The sequence below is a fragment of the Benincasa hispida genome, chromosome 2 (assembly GCF_027475165.1).
Source record: "Benincasa hispida cultivar pf3 chromosome 2, pf3_genome.v1.1, whole genome shotgun sequence".
Lineage (NCBI taxonomy): Eukaryota > Viridiplantae > Streptophyta > Magnoliopsida > Cucurbitales > Cucurbitaceae > Benincasa > Benincasa hispida.
Window position 1 is genome coordinate 68,915,203 of NC_143479.1, and position 15,235 is coordinate 68,930,437.

The 15,235-nt window shown below is 38.0% G+C and overlaps 2 protein-coding genes across 2 annotated transcripts; one reads left to right on the forward strand and one right to left on the reverse strand.

Moving 5' to 3' along the window:
• The first annotated feature begins 4,335 nt into the window (after window positions 1-4,335).
• On the forward strand, window positions 4,336-7,019 carry LOC120071439 (epoxide hydrolase 3-like). Its single transcript, XM_039023725.2, has 3 exons — window positions 4,336-5,037; window positions 5,866-6,107; window positions 6,583-7,019. The coding sequence occupies exons 1-3, from the start codon at window positions 4,573-4,575 to the stop codon at window positions 6,827-6,829; spliced, it is 954 nt and encodes a 317-aa protein (XP_038879653.2). The 5' UTR covers window positions 4,336-4,572; the 3' UTR covers window positions 6,830-7,019.
• A 1,587-nt stretch (window positions 7,020-8,606) lies between these two features.
• On the reverse strand, window positions 8,607-14,221 carry LOC150038121 (uncharacterized). Its single transcript, XM_090311145.1, has 11 exons — window positions 13,850-14,221; window positions 12,968-13,749; window positions 12,354-12,816; window positions 11,943-12,173; window positions 10,981-11,277; window positions 10,741-10,939; window positions 10,479-10,584; window positions 10,193-10,385; window positions 10,008-10,140; window positions 9,410-9,605; window positions 8,607-8,658 (listed from the first exon to the last, which is right to left on the reverse strand). The coding sequence occupies exons 1-11, from the start codon at window positions 14,219-14,221 to the stop codon at window positions 8,607-8,609; spliced, it is 3,024 nt and encodes a 1,007-aa protein (XP_090167271.1).
• Window positions 14,222-15,235: the final 1,014 nt, after the last annotated feature.

The following is a 15,235-nucleotide window of genomic DNA, read 5'->3' on the forward strand; positions in this document are numbered from 1 at the left end:
TGTTACAAGATACCTTTTTCGTTGGTTTTAAAGATATACTTTTTCCCTAGGCTTAAAGGGGGCAATATTTGGCCTCATTTGTCCATTTGAAAGAGTTATCATTGACCATTTCTAAATGTTCACTTTTCGCTTTAATTTTTGGGTAAATTGGTTCGAGATTTTTCTAGAGATAAATACCAAATGTCTAAACCCATAGTTCCTAAATCTCACAAATGAAAGTGAACTCATGTTTTTAGTTTAAAAAAAAATTTAAAAAAAAAATTAAAATGTTTGCTATGGCTACTTAGTCACTTTTGAAAGAGAGTAGCATTTGGCTCTTTTTATTTTTTTTTATTTTTTTTTATTTTTTTGTCTATTTTAAGAGATACCATTCGGCATTTCTAGAGTATTTCTGCTTGTTTTAAGTTTCGGGTAAATTAGTTTGAGATTCTTCTAGAGATTAAACCCCAAATGTTTAAACCACAAATGTTCTATGAAAATGAACCCATTTTTTTAGTAATTAAAAAAAAAACATCTTTCAAATATTTTTTTGCTATGACCATGGTTTGGTCACTTTTTAAAGGGTATCGTTTGCCCTTTTTCATAGGCTTTCAAAGGTATCATTTGTCATTTCTAAAGAGTTACTTTCTCGTTTTAATTTTTGGGTAAGTTGTTTTGAGGTTGTTCTAGAGATATAATCCTAAATGTTTTAACCCATAATCCCTAAAAAAAAGTTGTAACATCGGAAAAGAAACAAGAAACTTCAAAATATCAAATTGAAAGCATACTTTGAAAAAAGAAAAAAAAACAAAGGTAAGATGAACGTTTTTTAATTTTATTGTATGGATGTCCAAGCTTGATGAAAATGAATTTGTGTTTTGATTAAAAAATAAATTTTAAATATTTTCCGCTATGGCCATGGTTTGGTCATATTTTAAAGGGGGTAGCATTGGCCTTTTGTCGTCAATTTTAAAAGGTATCATTCACCATTTTTAAAGAGCTCCATTCTCGTTTTAATTTTCGGGTAAATTGATCCGAGATTATTCTAGAGATAAAATCCAAGATATTTAAATTCATAATCCTTAAATAAAAGAAATGTAATCCTTAAAAATAAATAAGAAATCCTAAAACAGAAAATTAAAGACACGCTTTATAAAAAAATTGAGTCATGACATCTATTTTCAATTTTACTATAGATGATGTTCAAGGATAATGAAAATGATCTAATGTGTTCGCTAAAAATCATGTATGTGACTGACCATGATTTGGTCATTTTTTAAAAGGGGTAACATTGGTCTTTTTTCCATCCATTTTTGAAGGGGTATCATTGACTATTTCTAAAGAACTCCTTTCTTGTTTTAACTTTTGGGTAAATCGTTAGAGATTGTTCTAAAGATAAAACCTCCATAAGTTTTGGCAATGTTGTTGATCAATTTTATAATTAGTATTGTTTTACCATTTCAACCTCTCCAAATAGTCTTGTTTTTTCTAGATGTCAATAAAGGGCTAAAAGATCTAATGCTTTCATTCTTGTTTCTAAAATCGAGAATATTGTATCACTAGCCATTTTTAAAAGTTCTCTTCTTATTTTAACTTTTGGGTAAATTGATCTGTTCTACAGATATACTCCCACATATCTAAACACATAATCCCTAAGTTAAAAAAAATGAAGCATAAAAAAAGAAACAAGAAACCCCACGACGGTAAATAAATAAATAAAAATTAAAAAGAGAGAGAGAAAGAGAGGGTCAGGGTCATTGTCTTTCAATTTTATTGTAGGGCCTCAAGTTTGACAAAAATGAACTTATGTTTTCAGTTTTTTCAAAAAAAAAAAAAAAAACAAAAACAAAAAAAGACATACACACACTTCAAATTTTTTTTCATTATGGCCATGGTTTGTAATTTTTGAAAGAGGCAGCATTGGCATTTCATCGGCTTTAAAGGGGTACAACTTCCATTTTTAAAGAGCTCGATTCTTATTTGACTATTACGTCCTTCATAGGTCGTATTGAGATCTTTTATAGATCCTTTAAGGTCCTCCATGTGACTGTTAAATTCTACATATTGTCATATTATGGTCTTTCATAGGTTTTTCAAGATCCTCCATGGGTCCTACTGACTACTGAGTTCTTCCATAAGTCTTTCAAGATCTTCCATGAGTCCTACTAAAGTCTTCCATAAGTCCTCCAAGGTTTTCCATGAGTCTTTCTGAGAGGTCTTCCATGTAACTCGTAGGTCCTTCTTGGGTTCTTCTATAGCTATTCCAAGGCCTCCTATGTGGCTTTTAGGTCTTCCACGGATCCTATGAGATCTTCCATAGATCCTACAAAGGTCTTCCACCAAGCTGTCTCATGGGTCCTCTAAACTACCTCTGAGCTCTCTAGGGGTGTCCTGGGCTACCACTAGACTCTCTCATGAGTCTTCTAAGTTATCGCTAATCTCTTTGTTAGTCTTGGTTTGTTATTTCTGGTCTCTATCTTTGTCCATAGGCCTCCTTTCTCTCTAGATTCTCAATCTCAATCAATCTCGATAAATCTCTCCATAACATTATTATTACTATTATTTTTTGCAAACACTCTAGTTTTTTTTTTTTTTTTTTTTTTTTGAGTGAGATGATCAAATTATTGTCTAACAAAATCTTGAAGTTAAAATATCACAATAGAACAAATTTTAAAGTCAAAGACCAAATTGAGATTTAGATCTAAAATAGTTCTCAAGTTTTTTTTAGAGGAACGAGATTTTAGGAGTAAAGATTTTTTTTATAAAATAATTTTCTACCGTATACATTAACGATTATTAAAGATGATAAATTTTTAGACTTCAATCATATAAATTTTCTTCCTCGATCAATTTATAGAATCAACTGACATATCTAAAAAGATAGATTACTTATTCAAAGAAAATTTTACTCATCATTAAATTCAAACCTCAACCTAAAATATTGAATTTGAAAGCTAAAGAATTCAAATGCAACCTAACTCGAAGTCAAAGACAAAAACAATATTTTACTCTAAATATGTCTCTCTATTCTTGCATTTTCGCAATTTTTTTCTTCTTATTTCATTAGTTTCAATTGATTAATTTAGTCTAAATATTTTATTACGCAACCTTATTCATCTATTTAGTTTTGTCATAATTAATGCATAGTTGAATTATTAAGATTGTACATCTCTGATCAAGAAAGTCAAATACTAGAATGTTCTACTCTATATGAACTCAACAAAAATCAAATTTAGGTTAATACTATAAAGTGTTGTGATCGATAACTACTCATTATTAATGGCAAGTAGTTCATCAAATAATAAATGAATAACTGATCAAAGTAAATGTACTTTTCTACTATTAGTCAATTTACTTAACTATTATTAATTATTGGTCATTTTGTAATATTTTACCTACCAACATATTATTTTTTAAATAAAAATATAACCCATAAGAATCAGTATGATATCCCTATGTTCCTAATAAGTTTTTGAAATTTATATATATCGACAATAAGTTTTAAAACTAGTAATAATTTAAAAAAAAAAACCTAATATTAGAGTTATTATTAAAAAAAAAAAAAAGTTTAAATACTACTTTGGCCTCTTGTACTTTCAATTTTGTTCATTTTGGTTATTGAACTTTAAAAAAGTATCCATTTTGATCCCTTAAAAATGAAGTAAAAATAGAAATGGGGAGACTAAAATGGTCACCTTTTAAAAGTACAAGAACCAAAACGAATATTTTGAAAGTATGAGGATCAAAATAAACAAAAATTAAAAAATATAAAGACTAAAATGAATATTTTGAAAATAAAAAGACCAAAATAAACAAAAACAAAAAAATACAGAAACCAAAAGAGTATTTAAAAAAAAAAAATCTAAATGTTTATGTTTTTTTAAAAAAGGAAAAGTCCATTTTTTTAATCAATCATACCAAGTTTTCTTTAGAGGGGCAAAAGGGACATTTCATACACGTCTATTTATCCCCAAATTTTACTCTTTTTTTTTTTTTTTTGGCAATTATCCAATAAACAAGATATTTAAATATTAATTTAAAGGATGTGTTTATAATAACTACATTTTGCTACAATAAATACATATTCTCTAATTAGTTACTGTAAGCACTCTTTCAAAATCCTCATTTGTTACGTATTTACTATTTGCTATAGTTTTTACTATTTTATATTGATATTTTTTTATTCATAACTGTCATTCTTACTGTTCCTTCTCAAACAAAATTAGTTTACGTCTCAAACACAAATTATTATAGTCCATCTAAAATTATAATAACTAATTTTTTTTTCCCCAAATGCTTCCAAAAGATATTGGGTAGTTTTCCTTAAGGCGACGAAAAAGTTAACGCTCCCAAAGCCCCAAAAGCAATACTCCATTTGTCAGCGATCATTTCATCTGTCATAAAAGATTAAGCAGGAGATGAAAACTCCAAGGTCTTCAAGAAACCCATTTATTGCCTTCCATCTCCTTGGCCAATTTTCCTCCGTCCAACCACCGCCCCTTCATTCAATTTTGTTTGCCGCCCCATTATAAAACATACCCATTTCTCTGCAACTGATCATAAATCCAAGAAAACCAAAATTGACCCATCGCCATGGACACAATCGAGCACAGAACTGTGAGCGTTAATGGCATAAACATGCACATAGCCGAGAAGGGTGAAGGCCCAATTGTTCTTCTCATCCATGGCTTCCCAGAGCTTTGGTATGCATGGCGCCATCAGATTTTGGCCTTGAGCTCACTTGGGTATCGCGCTGTGGCGCCGGATCTTCGTGGCTATGGCGATTCTGATGCCCCTGATTCCATTTCTAGCTATTCTATTATGCATATTGTCGGGGATCTTGTCGCTCTTGTGGAGAGTCTTGGGGTTAAGGAAGTTTTTGTTGTGGCGCATGATTGGGGCGCTTTGATCGCATGGTGTTTGTGTTTATTCCGAGCGGAGATTGTTAAGGCTTTTGTGTGTCTAAGTGTGCCGTTTAGGCCTAGGCATCCGTACATGAAGCCTGTTGAGACCATGAGGAAGTTTTTTGGAGATGATTACTATATCTGCAGATTCCAGGTTGGGTTCTTTGATTTTTCTTTTTCTGAATTGTTGAAAATCTTTGGCTTTGAGAGTGCTTTTTGCTATGGTAATAATTCAGTTTTTGAGTCTTTTCCTGATTGTTTCATGTTGAGGAAGATTTGAACCATGGTTTCTCCTAGTTGTCAAATAGTTGAACAATGGAAATAAATGAATATAGATGGCCAGCGAGTTGAGTACCTAATAGAATTGATCACAGGTGAGAGTTACAAGATCTCATACTTTGAAATTCATGGTTATGTATGTTACCGAACCCAATTAGTATGGAACATTTTCTTTTGATCATCTTAATATCTATGTTTGAAAGTGATGTTGGCTTGAGTTTGGGATGACTTTTTGAACAGGATCGAATGGTTTCAACCAGTAAAAATTGTTTTTCCAACCTTTTCATAGTGTTTGGTTGAATAAGGGAAAGTGATTTTGAAATTTGTAAGAACACTTAGAACCCAACTTTTGAAGTATTTATAGTTGAAATATTTAACTAGCACTTCCATAAATGCGCTACTCTGAAAAGTCAAGAACACGCCAAAGTGCATTTATAAGAAAGCTCTTAGCCCCCAAGTACTTGACTAAAAGCACTTCTTTTACACGTATGAACTTGAATACAGGGTCTTAAGCTCGAGATTGTGAAAGACTCTTGTGGTTTTGCCAATAGTGGACTGAGAAATATTGAATAGTGATTTATGTGGTGGTTTTCTAGGATTACAAATAACCTCCAGTTCTTTTTTTAAGGAGATGATCTCTCTTTTTGTGCTTTTTGCTTCGAAATAGAGCTACCGAACAAGAGTTATTTTTCCCCCCTTTTAGAATCCAGGAGAGATTGAAGAAGAGATGGCTCAGGTGGGTGCCAAAGAAGTACTGAAAGGAATATTGACAACAAGAAGAGCAGGCCCTCCCATTTTGCCCAAAGGACAAGCCTTCAGAGCCAGGCCTGGATCCTCGTCTCCCTTACCCTCTTGGCTTTCAGAAGAAGATCTTTCTTACTTTGCCTCCAAATATGAGCAGAAGGGCTTCACTGGACCATTGAACTATTACAGATCGATGGACTTGTAAGTTACAAACTACGTACTTGCTGATTTAAAAATATAAAAACCCCAAGCTTGGGGCTTATTTATGTGTGGTTAGATTGCATTTTTAACCCATATATTTTCATCGTTTTAAAATTTTCATTATTGTCCTGTATCTATACTTCAAAGCTCACTCCAATTTCTCTGTTGAACTTGACTTATATTCTTCAAACGAAAATAATGGCTTAAAATCTAACCAACATTCAAGTTTTAACTTCTATCCATAAAACAAGACATCACATCATGAAATTTATCATCGTTCTTGCTTTCAATTTCTCTACGGTTTATCTAGGGCCTCATTGGCAATACTGATCTAAGTCATAGAGATAATGATAGAAACCTCTAAAAGTATAGGGATTAAATTGACACTTAACTCAAACTACATGTATAAAACATAAAACATAACCTTACTCGTGTCGAAAGTAAAAGACTAATATGTATTTGGATTCTTGTGTAGAAACTGGGAGCTGACAGCCCCATGGACAGGGGTGCAAGTGAAAGTGCCAGTAAAGTTCATAGTTGGAGATGCTGACATGGTCTATACAACACCAGGGATTAAGGAGTATGTCAATGGTGGAGGTTTCAAGAAAGATGTGCCATTTCTGCAAGAAGTTGTGATAATGGAGGGAGTTGGCCATTTCCTCAACCAGGAGAAGCCTGAAGAGATTAGCACTCACATCCATGACTTCATAAGAAAATTCTGAGTCTGATTCAACAAAGATTATAGAAAGTTTTTACTTTTACAAAATACGTGGTGTGTTTTTTCAGTTTATGGTGTTTGTTTCTTCTTTTAAGTGATTAGTATAGTATGTTTGAGAGTCCAGATGGTTGTTTTGTATGGGAGTTACTTTTTACAAAATGTATGTTTTGCAAAATGAAAGTTGTTCCTAAACATATATGGTGCTTGATAATCTTTCATGGACAGTTTGTTTTCTAGATTAATAGGTCATTGTGATTGCATAATAACTATAATAACAGGAGCGTACGGAAAGTCGAAAAAGTATTTAGATAAATAAGTGTACTTCTAGTTGTATAGATATTATTGATAGACTTTCATTACAAAGTATGTAGTCTATTATTTACAAACTTCTAAGGGGTGTTTGGGGTACTGAGTTGGTTATTATATTTAGTGGATTATGATAGTTAGTGAGTTATAAGTAGTGTTTAGAGTGTAAACTATTTTAGTCTGAGTTATTATAGTTTATGTTTGAAGTGTTAACTATTTTTGTTTAAGTAGGAAATAATAAGCACTAAAATTAAAAAAAAATAGTAAATATGGTAGCAAACAATAAATATTTTAGCAAATAGGGTTTTGGAATAATATTTATTATACTTAATTGTAGACTATAAATAGTTGTACACCACTATTATACTTGGTGTCCCAAACATGAAGTGGAGTATAATAACTCAGTCCACTAACTTCTAGCTAGTGTCCCAAATGATTCCTTAATGTTTGTATTGTGATTGAAGTATATCACTAATAAAAGTCTATTATTAATATACTTCAATTATAAAACATTATGTATATCACATAACATGTGATCTATTCGGAATCATCACTAATAGATAACATGATTGAAGTTGGTAGACTTCTATCACTAATTGAGTTATTAACTCCTGTCTGTAATGATCACTCTTAAGGTTGGATCTAGCTCGAATTTTCATGAGAACAATCTAGAAAAAGCATCTGAAAATATATATTGCTTTTTGTACCTACAAATAGGACAAAAACCTCTAGAATCACAATTTTTCTTTTATTTTCTTTTCTTTTCTTTTATTTTTTCTTTACCATATGTGAAGTGAAACAATCGAATTTTTGATTTCGAGGTTGATAATACAAGCACTATGTCAATTGAGCACGATCATTTTGGCTAGAATCACAAGGAGTTGTTTGCTTGATTTATCCAAGTAAGAATTAGTCTTGCTTAGGCGTCTAATAGTTCTTGAAAGCTATTTATATGTCTTTAATCTAACTTGTTTATTATGTATAATGTATTTAAATGTATATTTTATAGGAATTTGAGCAAATCATGCATTTTGGAGGTTTGTGGGCTATTCAGGATTGATTTGGAGCTATTAAAAACGAAATCATGCATTTGGAGCTTCAAGAGCAGTGAAATGAGCATTTTACCCCTAAGGTTGGTGAAGCGGTGTTGTGCGCTATGTTTGAAGGTAGAGGACACATCAGGCAAGAGCGTCGTGACTCTCTAGAGAATGATGAAAGGGAAAAGTGCCCACACGTGCGCAAGCACAACGTGCGAGTGTTGTTGCGTGCCAGGCCTGCACTCCAATAAAGGGTCTTGGCGTCGTGGCGCTCTGCAAGCTTCTATAAATAATCTCTTTGAAATTCTAGGGATTTTTTATGGTGGAAAGTCATGGAGGCCGAGGAGAGACTCAAATCTCTTCTTCTATCATTTTTTTTAGAATAAGTGATATTATTATACAACAACAAGGGGGATCCCATAGCCTGGGATCAAGGCATCAAAACATCAAAGCACAAGCAAAGACAGGGTAACAAAACCCAAAACAAAGCCTACAAGATAAGAGACCAAAACAAAACTAACACAAAAACGCAAACTTGCAAATCACTAGGGGGAAAGCCAGAGAAAAGAAACCAAAACCCCACAAATAAAGGACAACAGCAAAACAAAGAATAACGGAAAGTTCAAAAAGAAAAAACAACCATAAACATACTATATAAGAACAAGAAGATCAATCCGCCAGGAAGAAGTACGAGCACGAACCGTAGAGACCATAAGGTGAACTAGAGCAGATACCTACCACAGTTGACTTCCATGCAGTCGTTGGTTACGCTCCTGCCAGATGTAGTATATGGAAGTACACCAGAATACACAAAATAACTTACTACGCACCTCCTTACCTGACCCCACTCGGCATAACCAACTCAACTCCATATCCCAACCCGCCACCCGATGTGACGAGACCAACTGATGCAATAGACCAGACCACACCTCTCTCCCAAACCCACACTAAAAAAATAAATGATCTCGCGACTCCACACCTCCCTCACATAGAAGGCACCCTCCCTCTTGACACCATACCCCAACTTCTCAACCAATCCCGTGTACCCAACCTGTCCCTCACAGCTAACCACACACAGAAGGAGTGACGCGGAATACCACCCTCGCCCATAAAATAGCAGCCCAAGACACCCTAGGACGACGAGGACGCAAACTCCCTCACACACTAGCGATAGAAAACCGACCACTCGCATCCGGCACTCAAACCCAATAATTTTCCCCCCTCGCCCTAGGCCCCACTACCTGAATAAAACCCCAGATCTCAAGAAGCTCCCAAGACACCGTAGGCCACCTCCAACCTCACCATCCATAAACTCCGACAACCGCGCCTCCAAACTACTCCTTGCATCATAAACCACCATAGACCCATATGAATCCAAAATCGCACCCTCAAGCAGCCAAGGATCCCACCAAACAAAACAAGACCGACCATCGCCAACTAACAAATGAACCAAATGCTTGAATCTATCTTTACTTCGCAAGATAGCCCTCAAGCATCAAGGCCTCCCAACCTCACTCTGAACAACCCACAAAGACCGTCCACGAAAAACATAAGCCTCCACCCACGCCACCCATAATGAACCCGATTTAATTAAGAGAAGTCAGAGCAGCTTCATAATAGCAGCTTGGTTCCAAGAGTCCACATGTTTTACACCCAACCCCCCCTCCCCCCTCGCCCAACGACAAGCACACCTCATCCCACGCCACTCGTGCACCATCCCGACTAATCGCACTACCCTTCCATAAATAACTACGTAACAGACGATCAATCTCATGAGTTACACACGTAGGCAACACGAAGATGCTACACCAAAACACCTGAAAGGATTGTAAAACAAACCTAACAAACTGCAACTCCCAACAAAAGAGAGGGACCGTGCTGCCCAGCTTCTAATACGAGCTGTAATCCTCTGAATCAAAGGTGCACAATCCCCAGCCCTCAACCAACCGCCAACAAAGGTAAACCCAGGTACCTAACAGGCAGCGAACCAAGAGAGAAACCCATAATGCAGCTAGTTCCTCCACCTCCCTAGACTCCACACTCACGACAAACATGGAACTCTTTCCAACATTAGCAACTAACCCAGACAGCCCTGCAAAATATGCTAGGACCTGCCTCACATACTCCAAAGAATCTCTCTCAGCTGCACAAAAAATCATCAAATTGTCTGCAAAAACCAAATGAGTCAGGCTCACACTCTCATACCGATCATGGAACCTAAACCACACAGGAGGATTATTCAACAACCTAGACAAGACCTCCATCACCATCACAAACAAAAAAGGAGACAACAGATCCCCCTGCCTCAACCCTTTTCTACTAGGAAAAACCCCCTCAAGGGAACCATTAATCATCACAGAGAACATAGGCGAAGTAACACAAGCCCTCACCCAACTAACAAACTGAAGGGGCATACCTATAGCCAGCAACACATCAAATAGAAAATCCTAATTGACCGAATCATATGCCTTCTAAAGTTCTACCTTCAATACACAACGCGGCTTCCCTCTGCCCTTGTTACAACCCCCCACAAGCTCCTGACACAGTAATATGTTTTCGAAAATCAACCTACCTAGAACAAACGCAGACTGGTTACCACTGATAAAAGCAGGCAACCACAACTGTAATCTCTCAGCTAAGATCCTCGAGATACACTTATACACAACATTGCAACAAGAAATAGGACGAAACTCCTCCATACGTTCAGCTCCCCGCCTCTTTGGGATAAGAGTAATAACAGTAGAATTAACTCCACCAGGCAGGTAACAGGACTAAAAAAATTCAGCACAGCATCAAAAAAATCATCCCCAACCACATTCCAAGCAGCTCTGTAAAAATCAACCGAAAACCCATCAGGCGCAAGAGCCTTCTCATACTTCATCGAGAATAAAGCCTTCTTAATCTCATCCCAACTCACTAAGTGACCAAACGCCTCCACCCCCTCCTCGGACCAGCTGAATTGCACAATATCCCCTATTCGGGCAGTAAGATCCCTATACCCCACTGGCTGAGACCCTAAACAACCCCGGAAGAATTCTACTGCCACCCCTGCCAGCCTGTCATGCACCGTCTGGCGAGTCCCCCCAGCATCCACGACTGTAAATAACCACTGCAGGTACGCTAAGAACGAACACAGCGATGAAAGAAAGTTGTGTTCATATCACCTAACTCCAGCCACTTCACCCTGGCCTTCTGCCGGAGCGACGCTTCCTCCACTCTCGCCACTGACCAGAACACCTCAGTGGCCCGAGCCGCCTCCACACACACTGACTCTGAAGCAGGATCCCTTTCTACCTTCGCTTGAGCAACTAAGGGTGGAAATGGTTTAGTTCGGTTCGGTTTGGTGGTCAAACTGAACCGAATCAAATTTTTTAAAATATGAAACCGAACCGAACCGATTTATTGGTTCAAATCGAATCGCATATATGCGGTTCGGTTCGATTTCAAATTCAGTTTTGGCATTTTTAAAAAAATCCATGTTATATTCTTTTTTTAATTAAAAACGGTTCGATTTTAAATTCGGTTTTACTCTTTTTTTAAAATATATAAATAAATATATATATATATATATATATATATTAGTTAAAAATGGTTCGGTTCGCTTTCAAATTCGTTTTTCGAAAATGAAATCGAACTAAACCGAATTAATTTGGTTTCAAAATTTCTTCAAACCGAATCGAACCGCATTTTTCGGTTTCACTGAGTTTTCGGTTCGGTTTGGTTTTTAGAAACGGTTCAGTTTTTGTGGTTTGGATGACCACCCCTATGAGCAACCTCCATAGCATGCCTAGCCGCCCTCACCTCATCAGCTAACACAGAAATATGCCTCCCAAACAAAGCACGTAAAACTCTCTTCATTGCCTTCAAATTTTGCACAAAGCTAACCATAGGAGACACATCCTCAGACCTTCTCCACACTGACCTGATAGTATCAATAAAACCCTCAGCCTCCACCCAATGAGAAAAATAACGAAAAAGTGGGAGGCGGCCTACTCCTCGTCTCCCCTGTAGAAACCAGAAGAGGGTATGTTCAGAAATCCCCCACTGACCAACCCTAACCTCCTAATACAGAAAAGCTACCTTCCACGCCTTATTAGACAAACATCGATCCAACCAGTGCAAGATACCATTCCCCTAAATTTTACTAGTCCAAGTAAACTAGTTACCTGTCACACCTAATTCAACTAGATCTGCCTCTAGTAACGCCCCATCAAACTTCTCCATCTCCCTCAAGCTAGGGCAACCACCAAAATCCTCCGAACTACTACGAATAACATTAAAATCCTCCAAAACAACTCCAGGAAGCTGCCATGAGACACACACATCAATCAGCTGAGACCACAAGTTCCTCTTCTCGCTCACGTGATTAGAGGCGTACGCAACACCAATATGTATCCTAGCACTAGACACAATATCCACTAAGGTTCCAGGAATGAATTGATCCCAACTGACATCAATAGAAAAATCAAAGACACTCTTCCGCCACATCACCCAGATCCTCCCAACTCCCTGCACACTATAGCTACACACATAACTCCACGCATCATTAAACCTACCCATCACCATACCAAAATTTTCGCAACGAACCCTCGTCTCAAGCAAACAGCAGAAAGTAACAAAGGATGAAGCTAGAAAGTCTGCCACCACCCTACACTTAACAGGGTCATTCAACCCCTAACATTCTAGGAACACCAAATCATGGACCTTGCAACAGATCACACCTACCACCTCCTATTAGGCCTTTGCCCGAACTCTCGAACATCTCATCCATAACAGACAATGGATTAGGATCTGCCTACACTAGAGCCAAAGCCAATGAGCCTCTCCCCTCATCACACAAAATATCAAACTTATTGCGATCATCAACATGATTTACAAATCCTATAATTCCAGGGGACCCATAAACTGCTCTGTTCCTCAAGGGCACCGAATCCGGTGACCCACTGCCACCCCTATGCATTACACCTCTTCTATCCCGCCTACGATGACTGACCATAGTAAACTCGCCAACACTCCCCACATCCTTACTCCCATCCATTGGGCTATCTCTCCTCGCACCAATACCCACATCCTGCCCCTTTCTCACACTTTCAATACCCCTATTCTCCCCTAAACACCCCCCATTCACCCCCACAATACACAACTCTTGACCCTTTTCCATACCCTGCTTCTCACACACAGCCCCAGTATGCCCAAAGGATCCATAGCAAGCACACCTACGAGGTTTCCACTCATACACTACTGGAATCATAAACTCTTGACCCCACATTCTAATAGTGACTAAAATGGGCATTAACGAATCACCATCCACCTGAACACAGACCCTCGCATACGATAACTGCCATCGCTTTCTTGTTGCAACATCAAAAGAAACAGGATTACACATGACACTAGGTAACACTGTTAAACCCCTATCCGTCCACAACTCCAGGGGAACACGCTCCAGTTTAATCCAGATAGGAACAGAATAAAAAACCAAGGTTTCAGGAACAATACCTGGGAACCACTGTCGTAATAAGATGGGTTTGCCACCCAACTGCCACGAACCATTCTCCAACACCCAATCCCTTGACTCTACCTTCTGAAATTTAAAGATAATCAAACCGTTCTCCAACAAGGTAATAGTTGGCATCTCTATGCGTCCCCAAATTCTCTGAATAATTCGACAAATAACAGAATACGGGAGTTTGGCATCCAAAATGACCAACCAAAGATTTCTCCCACAGACAAACACCCTCATCAATAATCTCCTCACAGGGTTCAACAATAACTTTATCATCTTCAACCACTAGGGGAATGAACTCTAAATTTCCCCTCAACTTCGACCCAAAAAGGGCCGTCCACGAATTACCCCTTTCACGCCGTGACCAAAACCACCAGAAACACCCCCCCCCCTCTAACATGACCGACTTAGGACCAAACCCCCTAGCTAAACCGGTTTTGGGAACCGTCTCCTCCCAATCACGAACCGTCTCCTCCCAATCACGAAGATCCCATGTGTCCACCGAACGACCCTTATTACCAAAAAGCCCAGCCCAATAAACCCCCTTCATGCCTGACTTCTGCCCTCCCGAGCCTCCCAGCACCACGCAGCCCACCCACCAAAACCCCACTCCTTTTGACCCTTTCCCTAGCTCCCCCTACACCAGACCACTCCCTTCAACTCCATTCACCCCAATTCCCTAAGGCCCAACCCAACACCCCTCACAACCCAATTTTCATCCGAGTCGCCAACATCTTCAAGGCTCCCAGACACATATTTCAGACCCTGTTCCCCAACTCCACATGAGCCCAAACTCCCCTGCCCATCAACTAACCCAAAACCCAACCCACCTAGATCAACCCCCATAACTCGACTTACTACCAATTCTAGGTTATACGACAAAGGCTTCCTTTCGACCACCTCCGAAACACTCGACCTCCCCAGCCCTACTTTGTCAACACTCCTCGTACCAGACCTTTCACCCTCTTCAGAACGACCGTCAAACAATCCTAAATCCTTCACCTCCGAAGATCGAGCATCCAGACCCAAATCAATCTCCAGTCTAAGCAAATGAAAGGGTTGCCGAGCAACTCGACCTCCATTCTTCTCCTTCAATCTTAAAGGCGACCTCTTACATACCATCACCACCCAATACCTAAAATCTTCATATCAAAGGCACAAACAAACACCTCGGATCAGATTAGCAACGAACACCCCAAACAAACCCAACCAGCACCTCGAACCATCCACCTCGACTTGAACACCTCAGGCAAATCAACAGCGATCGACCAGAAAGAACCAGTCTGAACGGACGAACGACCTAGTAGTCATTAACCGGCGCAGCTTCGAATGGAGATGACGAACTGACGAACTGGATGCTTAAGATTTTAATTTCTTTTGGGTTGTAATTGAAGATTGGATGCTTCTCTTCTCCATTTGTCCATGAGATATTGAGGTTTGTAATTTTATTATAGTTAGGGAGCAAGAACTCGTGTATATTTCTTGATATATTATGTGGACTAGACATAATGCATGTTGATTTTATGCCTTCTTTAAATCTATTTCAATTTCTAGATACATGTTT